This window comes from Empidonax traillii, unplaced genomic scaffold (assembly GCF_003031625.1).
Source record: "Empidonax traillii isolate 1590-97213 ecotype Southwest subspecies unplaced genomic scaffold, ASM303162v1 scaffold42:size1813164, whole genome shotgun sequence".
Lineage (NCBI taxonomy): Eukaryota > Metazoa > Chordata > Aves > Passeriformes > Tyrannidae > Empidonax > Empidonax traillii.
The window spans coordinates 1,276,644-1,295,636 of NW_020955235.1; the positions used below are offsets into that span (position 1 = coordinate 1,276,644).

General features: G+C 43.9%; 2 protein-coding genes across 5 annotated transcripts in view; both read right to left on the minus strand.

Moving 5' to 3' along the window:
- Positions 1 to 1,028: 1,028 nt before the first annotated feature.
- Positions 1,029 to 9,182, minus strand: CDCA7 (cell division cycle associated 7). Its single transcript, XM_027878485.1, has 10 exons — positions 9,082 to 9,182; positions 7,333 to 7,458; positions 6,844 to 6,930; positions 5,661 to 5,912; positions 5,200 to 5,277; positions 4,281 to 4,469; positions 3,731 to 3,871; positions 3,139 to 3,288; positions 2,430 to 2,566; positions 1,029 to 2,120 (listed from the first exon to the last, which is right to left on the minus strand). The coding sequence occupies exons 1-10, from the start codon at positions 9,100 to 9,102 to the stop codon at positions 2,090 to 2,092; spliced, it is 1,212 nt and encodes a 403-aa protein (XP_027734286.1). The 5' UTR covers positions 9,103 to 9,182; the 3' UTR covers positions 1,029 to 2,089.
- A 5,833-nt stretch (positions 9,183 to 15,015) lies between these two features.
- Positions 15,016 to 18,993, minus strand: part of MAP3K20 (mitogen-activated protein kinase kinase kinase 20) — a 96,312-nt gene continuing 92,334 nt past the window's right edge. Inside the window, exons 21-23 of one of the 4 annotated variants that reach the window (XR_003570616.1) lie at positions 17,464 to 17,596; positions 17,136 to 17,254; positions 15,016 to 17,005 (exon numbers count right to left, since the gene is read on the minus strand). Coding sequence is in view for 2 of the 4 variants with exons in the window: in XM_027878488.1 (XP_027734289.1) it covers positions 17,557 to 17,596 (40 nt within the window). In the remaining 2 variants the exon portion in view is untranslated. Of the gene's footprint in view, positions 17,006 to 17,135; positions 17,255 to 17,450; positions 17,597 to 18,993 lie in introns of those variants that run through there. The other 3 variants (XR_003570617.1, XM_027878488.1, XM_027878489.1) reach the window with 3 other exon arrangements.

Below are 18,993 nucleotides of genomic sequence, written 5' to 3' on the forward strand. Positions count from 1 at the left end.
ATAAGCACATAGCTCACCTGCCTAAAGTCTGTATCTGGGCTGAACAAAGACTGTATTTCAACCATCACAAGTTATTCACCAGGTACCAAGCAATTCAATCCAAGCAGCATAAATATAAGAGCAAGCCTGGTTCAGGGACACAGGGCTGGGGAGAATAAGATGTCCAAGTATCGCTGCTCCCCCAGGCATGATTGAAGAAACCAACTCCTTTATTTCCAAAAATAAGTTTACCTGAAAGATGGTAAAATACAAATGCAGGTCTAACAGGCTTTTTAAGAACAATTCAGAGGCAAAAAAATTCTTAACCTGAAAATTTTTATTCTCAAAATAAAAAACGTTGTACAGAACATTGAAGATCTGAGTAAATCTAAATACAGCAGTCTCCGCAATACAACACAAGGGTTTGCTTTTAGCACAGCACTTTCACACTCTAGCAATCAGAAGGAAAGCCAAGCGATTAGGAGGAAACAAAAAAAAAAACCAACCAAAAAACTTCTATCTGTCAGAATGTGTATTTCTAAAATGAGCTCCTTCTTCAAAAATGTACCTAGAAGGAAGAGCACTCTCCAGGTCAGATTGCAGAGCTATTCACACTATAAAAACACATCAAGAGAGGACAGGAGATTTTCTATAGGAGAAATGATTTATGAAACATAACTGCCAGACTGAGACATAAATATCTTTTGTTTCTAAATTCCTCTCTCTTCCCCTCCCACACACACTTATGCAACTCTCAGAAAGGTATAAACTGTGGATCGTTATGTATACACATAGAGCAAGTACTGCGCAAGCAGAGAAGTCTAAACCCATGTTGATTCTTCTACTATTCAACTGTACATTATTTGTAACATTGCATTCTGAACCTTACACAAAGCTTACACAGTAGTTTCCATAACCAAACTAAGCACATTTACACTTTGTGGTTCTCTGGATGCAATTTTCGTGGCACCTTCTTTTCTACAGCAGTGTCCAGGAGACACCATGCACACAGCATATTGGAATTCTTCTGCTCCATTTCTGCTGTACTTGTTTCATAAACATGTGAAATAGCCTTCCACAATCACATGGAGACAGAAACATGCATTGCTGCTTTTCCTGACAAACTGAACAAGTTACCACCTTTCAGCCACTTGTAGCTGGCCAATAGCCACATGAACCACTACCCCTCTACTTAGCCAAGCCCTGGTCTGGAGGCATCCCTCCTTCCCAGGACCATTGCTGATTCTGCAAAGCAGTTCTGCAGTTGTAGCAAGAGCAAGAGTCAATCAAAACAGCAATTTAACAAAGGGTACATTCTGTTTCAGACAGTGGTCACTCTGTAATGTATACCAGTACATTCACATCATTGTCACCAACACGCAATGCTAGTGCCGAAGAAGCTTTCAGCAGTGGCCTTCTCTCATCTAAACAAAAAATACGAAGTGCCACCTCAAACCACTGCTTCTGCTGCATTTTTAAGTGACTCAGAGAATCTGCCTTGAAATGATCAATCTGTACTTTTAGTACTCTGAAAAACCAAAAAATTAGTGCTTGGAGACCGCTTGGCTGCAACTTTTAGGACTTTCTTTTTGAACTTAAGAACATGCTGTTGTTTTAGAGAATTCTAAATTGATTATTTGATCATTAATGTCCAGTAAGTGTCTGTATCGCAGAAGTCGGTTGCTTGGTTCTGTGGAGAAAAGTGCCCTGAGTTTTCAGAACATCTCTACCTTTTTGTGACCACTTTCAAAGCATAAGTAAGCCTGCAGCACAGATAGCTGCATGAGTGAAACTAATGGCTTAAAGACCCATCTCCTTTCAGGACAAAAAAAAAAGAAAGAAGTTACTATCATGAAAGCAAGGACTTATACTGATATTACCTCTATTGCAAAGTTGTTTAAAGAGAAAACAATGGCCTGTGGGTGAAGATCTTCATTAAACAGTTTTCTCAAGTATGATTTATACTGAAATAAATGAAAATTTTTATCCTTTTTTTACCCAAAAGGGGAGGGAAGGAAGGCACTTTGTGATCTCATTTGATTAAACAATTCGCTGTAGGCAATAATATGACATTGGTGAAAGAGTATGAAATTTAAAGGCAGTCACGGCTTCAGTCTTCCATTCCAAGTTCTTGTTTCAGACTGAAAGATAAGTAGAAACATGAGTTAGCTTGTAGCAAAAGACTGAAAACTGTTTAGTTCAATTACTGGAAGCCCTGACAGTAAACACACTGAAGTTGAGAGCCAAAAGACAAAAGTGTATATACCTATTGTTTTCAGTAAAAACCAGAGTATCAGAAAAAGCACATGTCAAAATCTCAGATTCTGAAGCCAACTGACTGATCTTGAGATTTACCTGATGAACTAGGATGTGGACAGCTCTACTCTCCCACTTCTGAGATGCTTATCCCAGTTAAAGCAACCAAGTCACTGACACAATGGTATCCTTACCTTTTTAAGTAGGCATGGACATTGTCAAAGCCATGGTACTTGGCCAGATAAACCAGGACACCTGTTGCACATCGGCCATCTCTTTGTCTGCAGAAGCTACAGTTGCAGATTCCACGACATGGTGGGCACCTCCATGTCTAGAAAAAAAACAGACAAGCCTTTTTAAGTGAACTGCAATGCCAGATACAATTCACACCTGCAACTAAGAAGAGTGCCCTGCTCCACATTGAGTTCTAAAGGAAACATCACACAGCAGAAGTTGTCTAAACGAGTGCAAGAGTACGAATTCTTCAATCTGTAGGGGATTAAACTCTCCTTTGACTGCCCTGCACATAACCACAGGAAGCATTCCACTCTGTTTAACTCCTACACCACAACCCATAAGAGTACACAACACAGAACCCTTCCATAGGGTATTAAGCACTAATGCAAGGCAAAAAAGGACAGTATTTTGATGCTCAAATACAAGAATACGTTGGCCGCTGCTCTGCTCTCATACTTCAATCCTGCAAATAAAGCTACAGAAGTAGTAAATACAGCAAGTTCTACACACCACAAAGTTCTGCAACTCAAGTTGAATCAAGCTAGGCCTGCATTATGTACTACAGCACTGTAAGCAGTTCTCCTATCAAAACTCTCACTGTGAGTAACCAATACACCTGGCTGCTCAAGCTAAGCACAACAAAGCCAACATTCAGAACTGTCTTACCGGATCCAGCAGGGCTGTTCTGACACTCTCCCCGTATCTGTTGCGGAGGCAGGGCTCGCAGAACTGGCCCCGTACTCCCACGCAGTCGGGGTTACGGCAGTTTGTCTTGGTGTCTGTGGTTTTTTGGCGACACTGATGACAGGTGGATCCCTAGAACCCAGGAAAAAGAAACAAGACATTAAAGATGGCATTTTAGTTAGGGGAATGAAGCATTTAACGAAATCTCTTTGGCAGCTAACAGTGCTTGTCCAACAACAGAAAGCCACCTTGCAAGTTTGAAACAAGACTGTTTTAACACAACATCTTCAGTGTTTGTTAATCACTTTCCATGGCTGGTATCACTTAGGTGATAAAGTTCATAGTGAAAAGCTGATAGTGTTACAGAGTGAAAGCATGCTAATTGGCTTGGTAAAGGCCATTCTACAAATTTGGGCAAAAATAAGAAAGGACACTTCAAGATCTTTCTCCCAAACATCACATCCTTCCTCTCAGTGAGAGGGAGTCTGCTCTATTTGATGCTAAAACACAAGCAAGGAATAACAAGAAAATAACTTCACAAAGTACACACTTCCCAAAGCTGGAATATACTTACCATGGTCCTGTTATATACTTTTTCTCTTGCAGATCCACAAATATTATTGAGCTCTTCCTCTGTTATGTCCTCAACTGGGCGCACAATGTGTGGAAAAGCCATGGCACCACGGTGACCTCTCCTGGGAGATTGGGCTTCATGCTGATTAGCAAAGACATAAGTATTGGTTTCAGCAAAAACTCTACAAAGGTAAGATTTTCACAGCAATGCCAAAGTCTCAAACACCCACTATATATTAAACAAGATATACCAGAAGTTTGCACAGACATATGGTATGAATGCAGCTTTAGCACATTCACCTGATTTGTCACCTTCAAGGTGCAGATAAGCTACTATCTTGTGTAATTCCTGCTAGAGTGCAAGAGGAAGTCATTTTTCAAGGATAAGGGACAGAAATAGGAAAACGCATACAATATGTTATTTTCTGTACTTCTTCCAAGACCGTGGCATACTGATAAACCTCATCAACTCTGTGTGAATTGCTATTGTCTGGAAGGAACAAAAAAACACCTTCACAACCCACAACAGGAGAATTAGATCCTCATCATACCTCCACGTATTCATCAGGTATCTTTCTTCTTCTCACCAAGATGTACCGGTCATCTTCTTCCTCTTCCGGTAAAAGAGTAGGAGGACCTTCAATCAAGGACCTGGACCTTGTGTGAGGCCGAGAACTTCGGTCTGGGTTCCTCCTCAAAGCATATCTGGGCGATGAGCGTCTTGGAAGTCGCTTTGGTCCCTGCTAAATTTAAAAGCCCCTAATGAAACAGGCAGAAACCCAGACAGCTCCAGCCCCTGCTGAATTCCTCCCCAAAAGATGCCTTTCTTCTGTCTTTCCCAAAGACATGTCTATCTATGTCCCAGTCAGAAAACACAAGGTAAAAACATCCTAGGCAAATTCATCACAGGCATTCTGCTAATCACAGAGAAACAATCAAAAGCAAGTTTGTGTCTATGCAGGTATAAGACACAATAATTCCCCCATGCAGCAGCAGTACCCCTGTCTACGAGAAGTTACAATTTTTAGTGTTGTTTTTATCTTCACCCACCTTACAGATAAACCAGCAGTGAAATTCATTACACTGCTGATTCACAACCCAACCTTCTTAAGGGTTAGTCTAAAAGCCAGGTGTTTTTCAAGTCTCCAGACTCATGGAATATGCAGGCCTGAGCTTCAAAGTCTGAGCTGCCCCCCCCCTTATCTCCAGCCTCTGTATAAATACGTATTTACATAGCACTTGTTTAGTTTTACTGGCCTATGGAGACACCTTACCTTTATGAATTAATCTGTTCTGCTTTATACAGTGGCAAATCAAATCAAAAGAAAATTACACAATGAGGATACGTGTTTTAGGAAGCAATGAAATTCTGACTGGACTTTGATTTGAAGAGTTTGTTAAACTTTTTAATTGAGAGTCAGAATTCGACTCCTGGAAACCTGAAGACAAATACAGTAAGTTTATACTCACATGACTGACAGCTGGCAATGATTTTTTCCCACCAAAGATACCAGAAACATTTTGCAACTCAGCCATTAGTTTTGCAAGCTAACAAGAGAAAGAAAAATTAAGTAGAACCTTAAAAGGGTGTTTATGTGCTATTACAGACTACTAGGGCAATTGGCTAGAAGTACAATTAATTAAAGGAAATGCAGTCACTCTTTTGCTCTTTACTTTTATGTCTTATTTATGTTCTAGTGACTGCAAGTAATTTGGAAATGCTCAAACTTACTATGCTGTTAGGCTTGCAGCCTATGCATTTTCACATGCCAGTGGATATAAAATATCAGAAGTATATATTAGGAATGCAAATTCCTTTTAATGCATTCACATAAATTCCCATTACAGTTTATTTAAACAAAGAGGTCCCCCCAGAGTCAAGAGGGAGAGGGGAAGAAGGGAGAGTCCCTGGGGAGACATTGAATACTTGCCATTGCTTTGTTTTCCTTTATATTTAAAGCTCTTTTTTCTAAAAACATGGCTCCCTTGTCTTCAGTGTCAGAGTCTGAATCTGCATCAGGCATTGGTGTTTCAGGAACAGGTTCTATATCACCCTTCCTCCTCTCCGATCGTCGAAGTGGAAACCTTATGGCTACTTTTAGAGGAATAGAGCATTTCTGCCCTCTCTGAGCTACCTCACTTTCTGCACTTGTATCACTCTCCTCTGAATCCGATTCCAGTTTCTGTTAACAAACCAGAAGGGAAGTATGTAAGTCCAACGGAGTTGCTCTGCAATCAAATACAGTCAACAATATTTTGTTTGTGGCTGGTAAAAGAGGCTATTTGGCTGAAATTCAGACATCCAGTCCTAGTGCTCTAGTATATTTTAGGAGGACGGGGCAAGAGAAGAGGGGAGCACAGGGGTAAAAATCCCTCAGGGAGAGCCACATGGTACTACCGCAACACATCCAAAAAGGGAGAGTGGTTTCAGTTGCAGCAGACTTAGCTGTCACTTGCAGGTCTAATAGCAAAGATAGTTTGTGTGATGTGGGAAAGAGAACTGCCTTTAAAGGCAGACATTTTTCTTTTCTAGTCATTCCTCAGCATGTTCTGAAGTTATGACAAACCTGTTTTTTGCCAACCATGGTACTACTTCTGTTTTCTCAACACCAACTGTTGGTGATTTCAAGCAATAAAGCCGATCTTGCACTGATGTCAAGGAAAAGCAGGAAGGCAGATTTCACCACCTATCACTATTTCTCTACTGTTAAAGGCACACAGCATTTCATGTTATGCTGCTGGAGTGCAGGTCTGACTGCATGTCAAAATACACAGCGATTTTTCTCAGTTTTGCTGGAATCCATGGGCTAGCTTAACATGTCATATTGAGAAAACCAGAAATGTTAGGGTCCAACAGAGGAACATCCAGTTTTAAGAGCTATATTTCAAAATACATATGGCAGATTTTATTCTGAACTTGTAGAGCTCAGAATATTGAATGCTTTTTATGGAGACAAAAATAAAATTTAACTTTGGCTACTTAGATTGTGTATAAAATGCAATAATACTTCTTTTCTTAAACATTTGAGACAAGCTGAAGCTGGCATTATTTTTTCAATTACGAATGTGTAAGAATTCAAACAGAAAATTGCAAACTAAAATCAGCTGTCTTACCAATGCATCTTGAACCTCATTTTTTGAAAAGCCACAGAAAGATTCATCATCACAGGCTTTCCCAATATCCGACCTCAATTTGCGTTTCTACAAAGAATTAAATATCCTTTAACTGAAGTTATACAGAAAATAATTCACAAGTACAGTATAAGCAAATAGCTTTTTTTAAATATGGAAAAAAAATTAGTTAAGGAATTTAACAAGGAGTTTCAGAAGCAAAATTGCAAATTACCAGGCAGGTTAGGTGATATTTCAAAGGCTAGAAATAATAGCTAATCTGTTTCCAACAATTACCACCTAGAAGCACAAGTGAAGAGTGAAATGAAATTACAGCATATAGCACAGATTTATAACTACTACAAAAACCAAAAGCAGAGCAAGTAGTTTCAATCATGCACCAAACATTTACTAGTTTTAACCAATTTACATTTTTTTCAAGCTTTACTAGTACTGCACGTACAGTTTTATTTGTTCTTGTACTGTACTTACTGTGTTTGCAAAATTATCAGAACCAAAACTGTCACAACTGTCATCAGAGGATGAGGATGTTTCCATGGGAATCAGTTTTGTATTTCTGAAGGCTGTGAAGTTTTTCTTTCCTGAACGACCTCGGCGCTGAAAAACGACAACGGTAACACCGTTAAGAACAGACCTACTGTAGCACACTAGCTTTTAAGCATATCCTTCTATTGAAGTTTAGATGGTTTGAACATTTTAGGATGTTTAACAATCTTGAATGCAAGTCAGCATAACTAACACCAGCTTTGAAATAAATCCTAAAGTTAGAAACAGGAATGGGTTTTTACTCTGATACAGTTCTGATCATTGTTACAGATAAGTTTCGGTATTTAAGTATTTAAGAACACTTCTTTTGTGCCAACACACAAGTGGAAATATACACACAAATCATGTTCTATCCCAGTCTTCATAGACAGTGACAGAAAAAAGTGCAAGTACCTGAACAGTGCTCAGAGATCTGCTTTGATTTAGTGCTTTCAGTTTGAGGCAAACACTAGATACACTGCAGCTGTTCAGGAAGGGCCAGAGGATCATACCCACGAGAGATCTCAAACAACTATTCTAGACACAGCAGCTTGCTGTTTTGTTCGTTTTGTTACCATCGGTGGCAAACCATCGGTTTGAAAGATCTTTTTTAATAGGCTTCAGTTTCTCCTTTCCCAGGGAATGTTTCTCCTGGCAATGACCCATTTTATCTCCCGAGGGTGGCATCGACCCGAAGGTCAAGGCGGCGGCACCCACAAGCTTTACCGCTTCACGGGCCCACCGAAAGGGCCAAACTCTGTATAAACAGGGCTTAAACAGTAACCACCCAGGGCAACTCAGAACTCTCCGACCTCTCCCTGCACCGCTCTGCTCTCAGATTTTCGACTTTTGAGGCTGGCGAGGCACAGCACGGCAGCCGGGCCTGGCCCCACACACAAAAGAGGCCGCTCCCGGTTGTCCCCAGCCAAGGCTGAGGGAGCGCCCAGCCAGGGAGAACCCCGCGGCGAGCCGGCCGGTACCGGAGGGCCTCGGGCACGGCGCAGCCCAGCCCAGCCGAACCAGGATAGTCACCGGATAGACACACCCATCCCCTCAGGCGCGGCCCCTCACTCCCGCCAGCTCCGCGGGCAGCTTTTCCCGCCTCCCGCTAAGATGGTGCCGCCCCACACACGTGTGGCCGGGCCGCCCGCCCGCCTGTGCACCGCCCCCTCCGCCCGCCGCCTCTGCCAGGCGGGGCCGCGCCCCTGCCCCTGGCCACCGCCGTCCTATGGCCGTCACCGTCCTACGGCCACCCCCGCGCCCTCGGCCCTGGGGCAGCGGGCAAGTGCCAGGGGGGGCATTGGCCACATGGCGCCGGGCCGCTCGCCTCGCTCCGAGCGGAGCTCCTACGGCGCGTCCTCTACCCCAGTCAGACACGCAAGGGCACCGCCATGCGCGGGGGCACGGGGAGCTCCAGCACCACGGCGGGGCAGGGTGCCCGAGACTACCGGCCCGCGTGGAGGGGCTGTCTCCACGCCGCTCTCGCCGGAGTGCCCAGCGCAAAGAGCCTCCCAGCCCAAACAGCTTCCCCGGCCAACCCCACCCGCCTCCCGCAGCGCGGCGTAGCCCGGTATGCCCCAGTTCGCAATACCCCGCAGAGTCCCGGGAAAGCGCGGCTGCAAGCGCCACAGCCTTCTCTCTTCCAGCAGCAGCAGCGACCCGCGGCCGTGCGGCGATGCGGGCGGGCAGCCTCACCTGCGGGCGCGGCGGAGCCATGCTGACGATGCTGGCGATGCTGGCGGCGGGGCGAGCTCGGGGGACTGAAGGTTCGCGCCAAAGCGGCCGGGACAGCGGGGGGCGGGGCCCGGCGGCGCCTTTCCCGCGTTGCCGCCCGCGTCCTGGCAGATACAACTGTCAGCCCCCGGGGATCGGGCACCCGGCGTGATCGCCCCGCGGTCATCCCATAACCCTTGCTGAGGAGCTCGTCAGGTCTCCCGGGACGTCCCCAGAGGGGCCAGTACAGAGGCCCATTTCTTTTTTCCTATTCGCGGTGTGGGGTTTGTGGAGCTGCAAGGGCCTGGCCCTGTGGCGCGAAAAGCTCCCGGCCGGGACGCCGCGCGAACCGGAGGGGCGGGGGGGGGGGGGGGGGGGGGGGGGGGGGGGGGGGGGGGGGGGGGGGGGGGGGGGGGGGGGAAGGAAGTTGGGGAGTGGGCCCAGGCCCGCCCCGCCGGGGCCTCTAATTATATTTTCTTTTTTAATAAATTTTATATTCCAAACGTGGATTGGTTTTCACCACTCTGAAATAATCCCCCAAACCTGTCAGTTTTCAGGGGCAGCAGGGGCTTCTCCATGCAGGAAAGGTCCTGTGTCCCGGCTGTCCTTTGGTACTACAGCAGTGCAACAGAATTTAGCAAAGAAGTTGGCTGCCTTGCCCTTTGCAAACAAAGTACTATCTGAAGACAGATCAAAATAGATCGGTGATTTTAAAGCATTTTAGGTAACATTTATAATAGTACATTAAATCAAGTGCAGCCATTAAACACAGTAAAATAACTGCTGTGTGGTATTTGGCAGCAAGAGTAATGGGAGAAGCCCTGAAAAAGCTGTATGGGATTTGTGGCCCTAGTGTTTGCTATAATCCTCTGTTTATCCCGCGGTTTGAGCAGGGCTCAATAACAGTGCAACTGTTGCTGCTGAGCGTTCCCAGGTGCCTTCCTGACAGGCGAGTCCCCACCGCAATCCGCAGGAGGGAAGAGGCCCCATGCGCGTGCAGCCCGCACACAGACCTGTGCCCGTGTAAGGCAAACCACGGATCATCTCAAAAGCCAAAGCCTGTAAATAGGCTATAGCACAATAGAGTACAAGAGCCCTGGCGGAGGTGTTCTGTTTTCTGTGGGCATTATTCCTCCTGCACACACTGCAATCTGTCATGTAAAAGAATCTCCATTTTAAATAAGCCCATAATTACGTACTTACCTGCACTGCTGGCTTCTCAGCACATGCACAAAGGCAGATGAACTAAATAGGTTCTCCAGAGACCTGACCACCCTCCATTCTTCTAAATCCACATTAGTGGAGGACTGCCACCCAGACGGTTTCCAAACAAGACAGCTTAGTTGGGAAGAGGGGGGTGTTTTCTGAATTTTGATGTAGTTTTACTTCTTTCAGAACAAGAAATCTACCAATACTAATTTACTTATATGGAAGAAGAGATCCAGTTTATCAACAGTAACAGCCTAAACATCTTGAATCACTATTATCAGAATTTTACTAGAAAAGTAGCCAACCTTCACAGATTTTAAGAGCATCATATGAAATGTTATGGAGCACCGATGGTACTGGCTGAAGCAAAACTTCAGACTGCAGTTAATTTTCCATTTAATGCTTAATGCAAACAGCATTCTTCAAATCTTCAAATTACGTATGTAGTCAAATGGGTTTAAAATTAATAGGCCAGAGCAGGGACTTTGTGGTGAATCTGGACAGGACATTTTGTGAACTGTATTTTCAGCTCTTTTTCTAATATGTGAAAAATAATTATTTTATTGAAAATTGTGTATGTTAGCTTATACTCTACAGAGGACTGGGGAGAAGGGAGTAGGAAAGGGAAAAGAGAAATTGGAAGTACATGAAGGGCAGGGGCTTCCCTTCCTACAGCACACAGCAAGGGTATGAGAAAATGAAGATCTGTAACTCAGGTGATGGCTGTTGTGACCTGTGCCACCGTGATTTCTCCTGTTTTCATCTTCGTGCCCTTCATGCCACTGCTCTGCCCTGCAGGGCCCAGATGCCTTTAGTGGATGGGCAGAACAAATTTACCAACTGGCTTTACCCTGTGTTTGTCAAGATATAGGCAGCACCACTGTCCTACATCTAGCTATTAACAATAACTGAAGAACTGCAAAGCTGAAGCCAGGTGAGCATTTTATTTTCAGCCACACTTAAATTAGGTTAATGTGAGTGGAAGAGAACATCTCTGCCTGTTCAGTCCCCAGTCTGGGGCCTGTATGGCCTGCCTAATGCTACCAATGAGCTCACCCCTCAGGACTCACATGCCAGCAAAGATCATCTAGAGTGTTTTATCAAGTGTTTCCAAGAAAATAGTCTGTTAAGTTCTTGTCTGTCCTTGAAATGAGTTGTCAGTGCATGGTAGTGGCCCTTGGAAGATGTGCTAAGGGAATGGGCTGAAATTACAGAGGGACATGCAGTAGATCGAGTGTGCAACACTTTCTGCATCCATCTGGGGGAATCAAAGTTGTTTACATATTAGGAGTTTCAAGCAGTAGCAAGAACACGGAGCTCCAACAATAGCTCCATTGTCAGAAGCAAGAAATGTGACCTTTGGTCTGCTGGGACGAAGGACAAGCACTGTCCTCCATGTCACCCCGCAGATTTTGGCTGTTGGCATTGTAACACAACTTTTCTCTCTGGAGGCTGGACTCCTGCTGCCCCGTCCCTGGCTCTCTTACACACTTCCTATCTTAACTATGGACAACATACTTTATGCTCCTTTTCCTTTTTTTTCCCCCCAGATTGTAGCAATGCTGTTGTGAATGAGTGTTTCAGGATACTCAGAGAATCACTGGCAAAGGTATTGGCAAAAGCAGGTTTAATATAAAAGTGAAAGCACAACAAAGTTCATTGGCAATGTTTACTCTTCTACTTACTAGATGGTTAAAGCACACAGAGAAAAATTGTACTGAAATCTAAAATCAATCAATCCAAAACTAAAACCAACCAAAAATTTTCTACACGGAAGAAGGGTAAGGATGAGAAAGGCTAAGGATAAAAAGGAATAAGGGAGACATTTCCACTGAGTCACAAGGTTCAGAGTAGTTTTACCTCCTTGTCAAACTTAGCCCCAGACTTGAACAACAGTTTAGGCCTAAAAGTTTTCAACAACACTTAAACTTAACAGAACTTAATTGATAGCTTAATGTACACAATTTAACAAAAGATTCTTATAGAATTTTCTATAGCTCATCAGCAACTCAATTATTGGCCTAACTTCCTTATGAATCTAGGATACTTAGGAATCTAGGAGAGCAACATTCATACTACATTTTCTATGGCATATTCACACTCACACACACACAGACTTAAACGAGTATGTACAAGATTTGTACATACACTTGAAAAATTCCTCTTGAATTTAGTGAAGTACTCATGCCAGATGCCTTTGCATCTTCTCAGTAGGTTGAGCCTCAAGGAGTGGGGGTATCAGCCCAGGCTCCATTGTTAGTGTTCAGTGGTGGGTCCTCCAAGTACAGCAAACTTGAGAGTTCTCTGGCTCTGAGAGGCATCTCACTCAGAGGGAGATGCTGGTCTTAGCCTGCTGTGGTCCAGGAGGGCTCAAAGGATCTCACTTAGGACTGCTGCTTATAGGCTTGCAAGACAGTTGGCTTTAGTCATAGTAATTTTTCATCCTGGCCTCAATTTGGGTCAGTACTTTTCTTTGAAAGTCTGATAAAAATATCATTCCGGTTGGGTTGTTTTTCAGGCAAGAAAAGTCACTTTTCAAGTCTGTTCTTTAAAAACTAGGAGCTCACTAGGCAGCATAAGTTCCTAGAAGCAGATAGAGTTTCTGATAAGCTCAATCGAAGCTAAGCCCAGGTGCTGTTTGTCAAGGTCAAGGCCTAATGAGTATTTCTGAGATCATAGCACGGCCTGAGGGTGGGGATGTACCACCACACCTGCCTAAAAGAGCATGTGGGTACATTAGTTAATGTTTGTGCGATGCTAGAAATTATTGTGATGAGACCTGCGCAGACACATATTTATAGAAGTAAGCATTTCGGAAGAAAGGGAGAGTTTGGATTCTCATGGCCACAGAGCACTCGTGGCACAACGCAATAACCTGTATCTTAGCTCCATAGAAAAGAATAAGATTGCAGCCACTAATGACAGTAATTAAAAATTTCTATAAGAGCTGTCCAATCACCTCTTCAATTGCTCTATCTGAGCAAATTATAGTGTGTTATTGAAACCATTAGTGCAATAAAATGAAGCTAAAAACATTTTGCATTAAAATAATCAGACATTGATTTATGATGTAAATTGTAAATCGGTAACCTATAACACACACTAATTGTTTTTCTCTCTCCTGTAAGGTGTGTTTCTTGAAAAGATCTGATCAAGCAAATCTATTTGTTCACATGTCACCCTCCAGTGGCTCACACTACTATACATGACATAATAAGGTGCATAATCAGGTAACCTGCTATTGATTGCAACCCAGAAAGGACACGCCTGTTCTTATACAGAAGCAGGAGGATGGCCACTTTTGGAGATTTAATTATAGTTAGACCTCTACATGTTTGCTGGATGTCAATTTTTATGGAGTACCTTTTAATGTAAGTACTTGGCACTGTGCTCTGATAGGTAGAATCAGATTTTGTAAAATAAATATAAATTTAAATATTTATAGTGTATGATCAGTTTATATAGTAAACAAATCAGTTTATTGTAAGATCAACTGCACCAGCTCCACAAAATACCTCCCCAATGCAATTAGTTTATTTTTCCTTTTTCATCTCTCCAAGGAGAAATAGATTTTCTTTTTTTATTTTGTCAATTTTTTATCTCCTTGTGCTTTGCTGTAATTTCCTTATTAGTAAAGGCTGGGTGCAAATGCATCCTGCATGTTGAATTGAAGGTGGTCACATCTGATCCTATTCAATACTGTGTTTCTTTGACACTGGTGAGACCACAAAAATGAAGAAAGTAAGGGAAGGAAAACTAAAGGAATAATACAGTTCAGTGAGAGAAAAAGTGTGATAGACACTATATTCATCAGTGCACTAAGAGAATGGATAAAATGTGGTCAGTTTTGATAGAAACCTTAATGATTATTCCAAGTATAAGTTGGAGCAGATCATTTGGAGCCCAGAGCATTATGATCCACATTACAGGAGTTTAATTACAATGCTCATTTATGTATCCTGTAGCCATTCCACAAAGCGCATAGCAAAAGATATTCATCAAAAGTAGCTGTTGTTGATACATAGTAGCTACTCTTAAAAGCTCAAGATTCCAGCCCTTTCATTGTTTTTGATTTGTAATTCTCTTTGAAAACACAAATTACATCTGGTCTCATCATAAAGAAATCACTTACAAAATATTCTACAAATGTATAGGTGTGGGAAACAGGAGGCTATCAGAAAATAATCAGAAATACTTACTGCAGTCTGGTTTTTTTCCCTGTTATACAAGCTTTGCCACTGCCACTTCGGAAAAGTTGATTTGCATTGCCTCCACCAACCCTCAACAAAATGTGGTTGCTGGGAGAGGGTGGGAGTGGGGGGACAAGTGGTGGCATGACCTTCTCTGGGAGGATCTCTCTCCTGGCACCTCTCTCAGGAGGAACGAAGTGGGAGGGGCAGGTAGAAAGCCTCCCTCAGGGCTGGCTACTGCCTGCCAGGGGGTCCCCAGGGCACATCTCAAGTTTTCAGGCCCTTGGGTTTTTTCACAGCATGAGAGAAACGCCCTCTCTGCTGCAGGAAGCCCTCACCTTGCTTGCCAAGGCAGAAAACCAAATGTACGTGTTGAGCCCCAGATATATTAAGCCACTTCATTCCACATAGCTCAGTGTTCACGGCTGCCGCCCGTCAGCACCTGCCAAACTGCCTCATGAAGTTTCCTGGAGGAGGCTCCGACCCTCGGGCAGGGGGTGGCAGGGGTGGGAGCAGTGGGCTGCAGCTGCTGGGGGCTGCTGTGGGCTGGGGAGAGCATAGTGGTGCTGGAGTGGGAGCTGCAGGGAAAGGCTGCGCGCTTTAGCCCCAGCTCTCATTTTTCCCAAGCCGTCACTGCCTCCCAGCACTATTCCTCTGTCCTCTGAGACATTAATCTCAAATGCCATGTATTTACATGTACTCAAGTGTGATCTTGGCAGACCCTTAATAGTGTTATTGCTGTAATAGACTTCTCCTCTCTAACCTCTAACTTTTTGCAACAAACTGGCTCGAACTACTACACTTTGGCAATTCATTAGATAAGAATATTATGTAAAAACCCTTCTATGGTGGACACATACACAGAAAATAATTCTGTCAGATATAATTTTCAGAGGTAGCAGAGCTATTTGGTTCCATTTTAGTGACATTAGATGTCAGGGGGTCTCTTAGTTCGGGGTTTTTCCACAGTTACATAAGCCACTGCCCATCTTTCCCAGGCAAAAGTAATAATTATTATTTTTATGTCAAAGTGCATTATATAGCACAATCAAAAAAATTAATTGTGTATACTTGATGCACACTCTAGTCTTCTTGGCAGTAAATTTGCAAGTTTCAGAAAGTCTTAAAATACATGGAGTTTGATCCTCAGCAGCATGAGCTGAGCTAGAGAGGAGGACAGAGGTAAGGGGTGCCCTGCCTGGAGGCTTCTGCTCTAAGTGGGGAAGGACAGAGGGTTTAAGAAACCTCTGCTCCTTAAATCAGCTCAGCAAGCTGGCAGATTGTGGTCAGCATGCTGTCAGACAAGGCCAACTGCTAGAAAATAATCATCAGGAGCAGGTAAGATAGAGCAAAGCTGCAGTAGCAAATACTTTCTTTAAAAAGTAAACAATGTCCAAAAACACCCATCCACATTTCACACCGGTGCCAGCAAGAAAGCAGATTCTCATGGGGAATTAACTCAGCCATGGCAGCACTGGGGGGAGGCACAAACGGGCACTCTCCCCTCCCAGCTGAACAGGAACTGGATTTTCTTTCTCTAGCATTTCATGGAAATAAACCAATCAGCAGCAACACTGCCTGTGAAACCCAGCCCTGAGATCCACCATTCCTGGGAGCATGGCAGTGTTTTGTCCACTGGCATGGCATCACTGAGATCTGGGTGTAGGTGGGGAGACCGAGGGGCTGCTGGCATTTCCCCTGCTGAAGGCAGGTCTCAGCAATATCAGCACAGGATGAGCAGGTCCCACAGTCATCCCATCCCATCCCATCCCACCCAGGCAGTATGACCAGATTTCCCCCAGCACAGAGGCACAGTGAGCCATGGCATCAGTTGGACAGGCTGAAACCCTGGCAGCAGCATTCCCCAGCAAAAAGGGGTCAGATGGCCACCTCATCTCCCCTCTCTCATCATTATTCTATTTATCTTCCTGACAAGCGCAGTGCAGGCATTACATTTTGGTACGTCTGTCAAAATCAATATGAGGCCAAAGCAACAACTAGAAATGTTGGAAGAGAAAGAGATTACAGTGCTGCCCAAATCAAACACTGAGCTGGGGGAAATTCCTGCCCAGGCCATAGAAAGCAACCTCTGCAGCTCCACTGCCCTGAGATGGATTGACGGTCTACTCACGTCACAAGGGGTTAGGGTGAGGAACAGCCTGGAGTTGTTTACGATTTTGGGGCCTCCTCGACAGTTCAGTGGGCTGTCACCCCTGTGACAATCATCCTTCTGTGAATTTGCTCCTCCAACTCAGGCAGATGAGCTGCTGTAAAAGCCCTCTGAGCAGCTCTCCCCCTTTCAGAAAGACCTTTGGCTCTCGAGCAAGCTGCATGTTGGCAGCCCCCTTGTGCCCTGGCTGTATGTGAACAAAAGCAGCCTGTGTTTGCAGGGCTGGGCAATGTTTTTGCTCTAGGGAGTCTCCAATTCACGTGCTGCCCACTATGGTTAGGAGCAGGGTTTCACAGGCACTTGAATTGGCAGCTGGTTTACAGCACATGTCTCTGACCTGCAAGACACAGGGAACAAGTGCCCTGAGAGTGCAGTTGCTTGACCCCTTCCCTGTACACAGGGAAGCCACAACAGGCTGCTGATCTGGCTGTCAGTCCCTCTGTAGAGCAGGTTCCCAGGACACTCACCTCTTACAGCCAGTCCTTCTGATGGTAGTGACAGAACACCAGTGCTGCTGGGGAAACTTGTGTGCTTAGGAAGCCAAAATCCACCAGGGTCAGACCCAGCTCTGGGATATCTTGCCAAGCTAAAGAAGAATGATTGCTGACCTCAGTGGTAAGTGTCTGCTCTCCATCACCCTCCTGTTTTTCTTTTTTTTTTTGGAGACATCCTTAGGTATATGGGAGAGACAAAAAAAAAAAAAAAAGGAAAAAGAAAGGAAGGAGGGAGGGAAGAAGGGAGGGAGGTTTGTATCTGACTTTGTAAACATTCTCTCCATTGGATGCAAATACTCACTTTGGACGTCCAGTTCTGAATTTGCCTTCATGAGCTCTCTGCTGTTTTTCATCATCCATTCCAGCAGCCATCTCAGAGCTGGCTTCTTATAATTCAGAGCCTTTTACACCCTGGAAAAGGAAAATGCAGGTACCTTTTGGGGATTAAGAAAACATCAACATCCATGCACATAGAAAGGAAGACCAAGAGAAAGGAAAGCCAGAAAAGCGAGGGGCAGTTCTACAGCAGCGATATTTTGTGCCACTTGCAGAATCAACCATGGAGGGAGGATGTAGCAGTTGTAGTACTGCCAATGATATGTGTGTGGATGGAGGGCAGTGTGTCCAGCTCCTAGTGTGCAAATCTAGATATACTGGTACTTAAATATGATTGGCTTTAACAGACTTCTAAGAAAACTCTAAGTAAACATGGCATGGCTCCTTTCCAAAGAAAATTTGCTGCAGTGTAGTTGCCCAAGACAGTCATCTTTTTGACATTGCTGCGCATGGTCTTCTAGGTGCATGTTGGTAAAACATGAACAAAAATGGCTCAGCTTCATAAAGTACTGGGGGGTGAAAATGTAAGCACATTTTTTATTTATAATGAATTAGCACCAAGATGGGGAGTAGCCACATTAAGAGTGACAAAAACAAGATGGAAAACTAGATCTTGCTGACTTTTTTTTTTTACAAGTTCCCTGACTGTTGCTTTAACCAGCAATGCTGGTGCAGCAAAAGGATTTCTAATCAGTCACTAATGTCTGATTGTTTAATTTTAACAGGCATGATCAATACCAACCATTCCTTCTTTAAATGCTAATGAACACTGTAATACAACAGATGTGGAGAAACAGTACATTGCAGATTAAAATTAGGCAAGGCATTAAATTGCTTACAAACAGCAGAGGAATCCTGCTGGACATCTTGACAAACAATCACAGGCAGCTGATAAATCCTGAACTGCCACCACAAGCCCACAGTATCTCAGGCTCATACAACTACACAACTATCCTGATCACCATAGAAAAGAAAGGTACCCTTCCAAACTCTTGCAATTTCTTTCTTGGGACTTGTGCAGGCCTAAACGTGATTTCTGAGATGTATATGCAAATTTTAATAACACAAGCACATCTCTAACAAGTACTCTCAGGTGCAATTACTATTAGTTGGTATCCTCCAGACCAGTTTGGTCATGGTAAGAAATGTCAGGTAAGGATCACCAACCTAGAAAAAAATGCCAGTTCCCTGATAACTTGTAACACGCAGTGCTAATTTGTCCACGTCCCCCAAATTAGTTGGCAGACTCTGTAAACCAGAGCCAGAAGCTGGGTTACTAACTAGCTTTCAGCCAGTTTGAATCCACAGGAAAGTGGCAAACTTTGTTACCACAGGGCTTCACCTGCAACCAAATTCAAGTCAAGGTAAAGCTTCTATTTGTTCTGCAATTGACTGTTGTCAGTGTAAAAGGTGCTTAAATGACAGAGATCCAATTCCTAACACCTGGTATCAACTGTGTCCTGCTTCATTATTTTTGGTGGACTGTGTCCTGAAT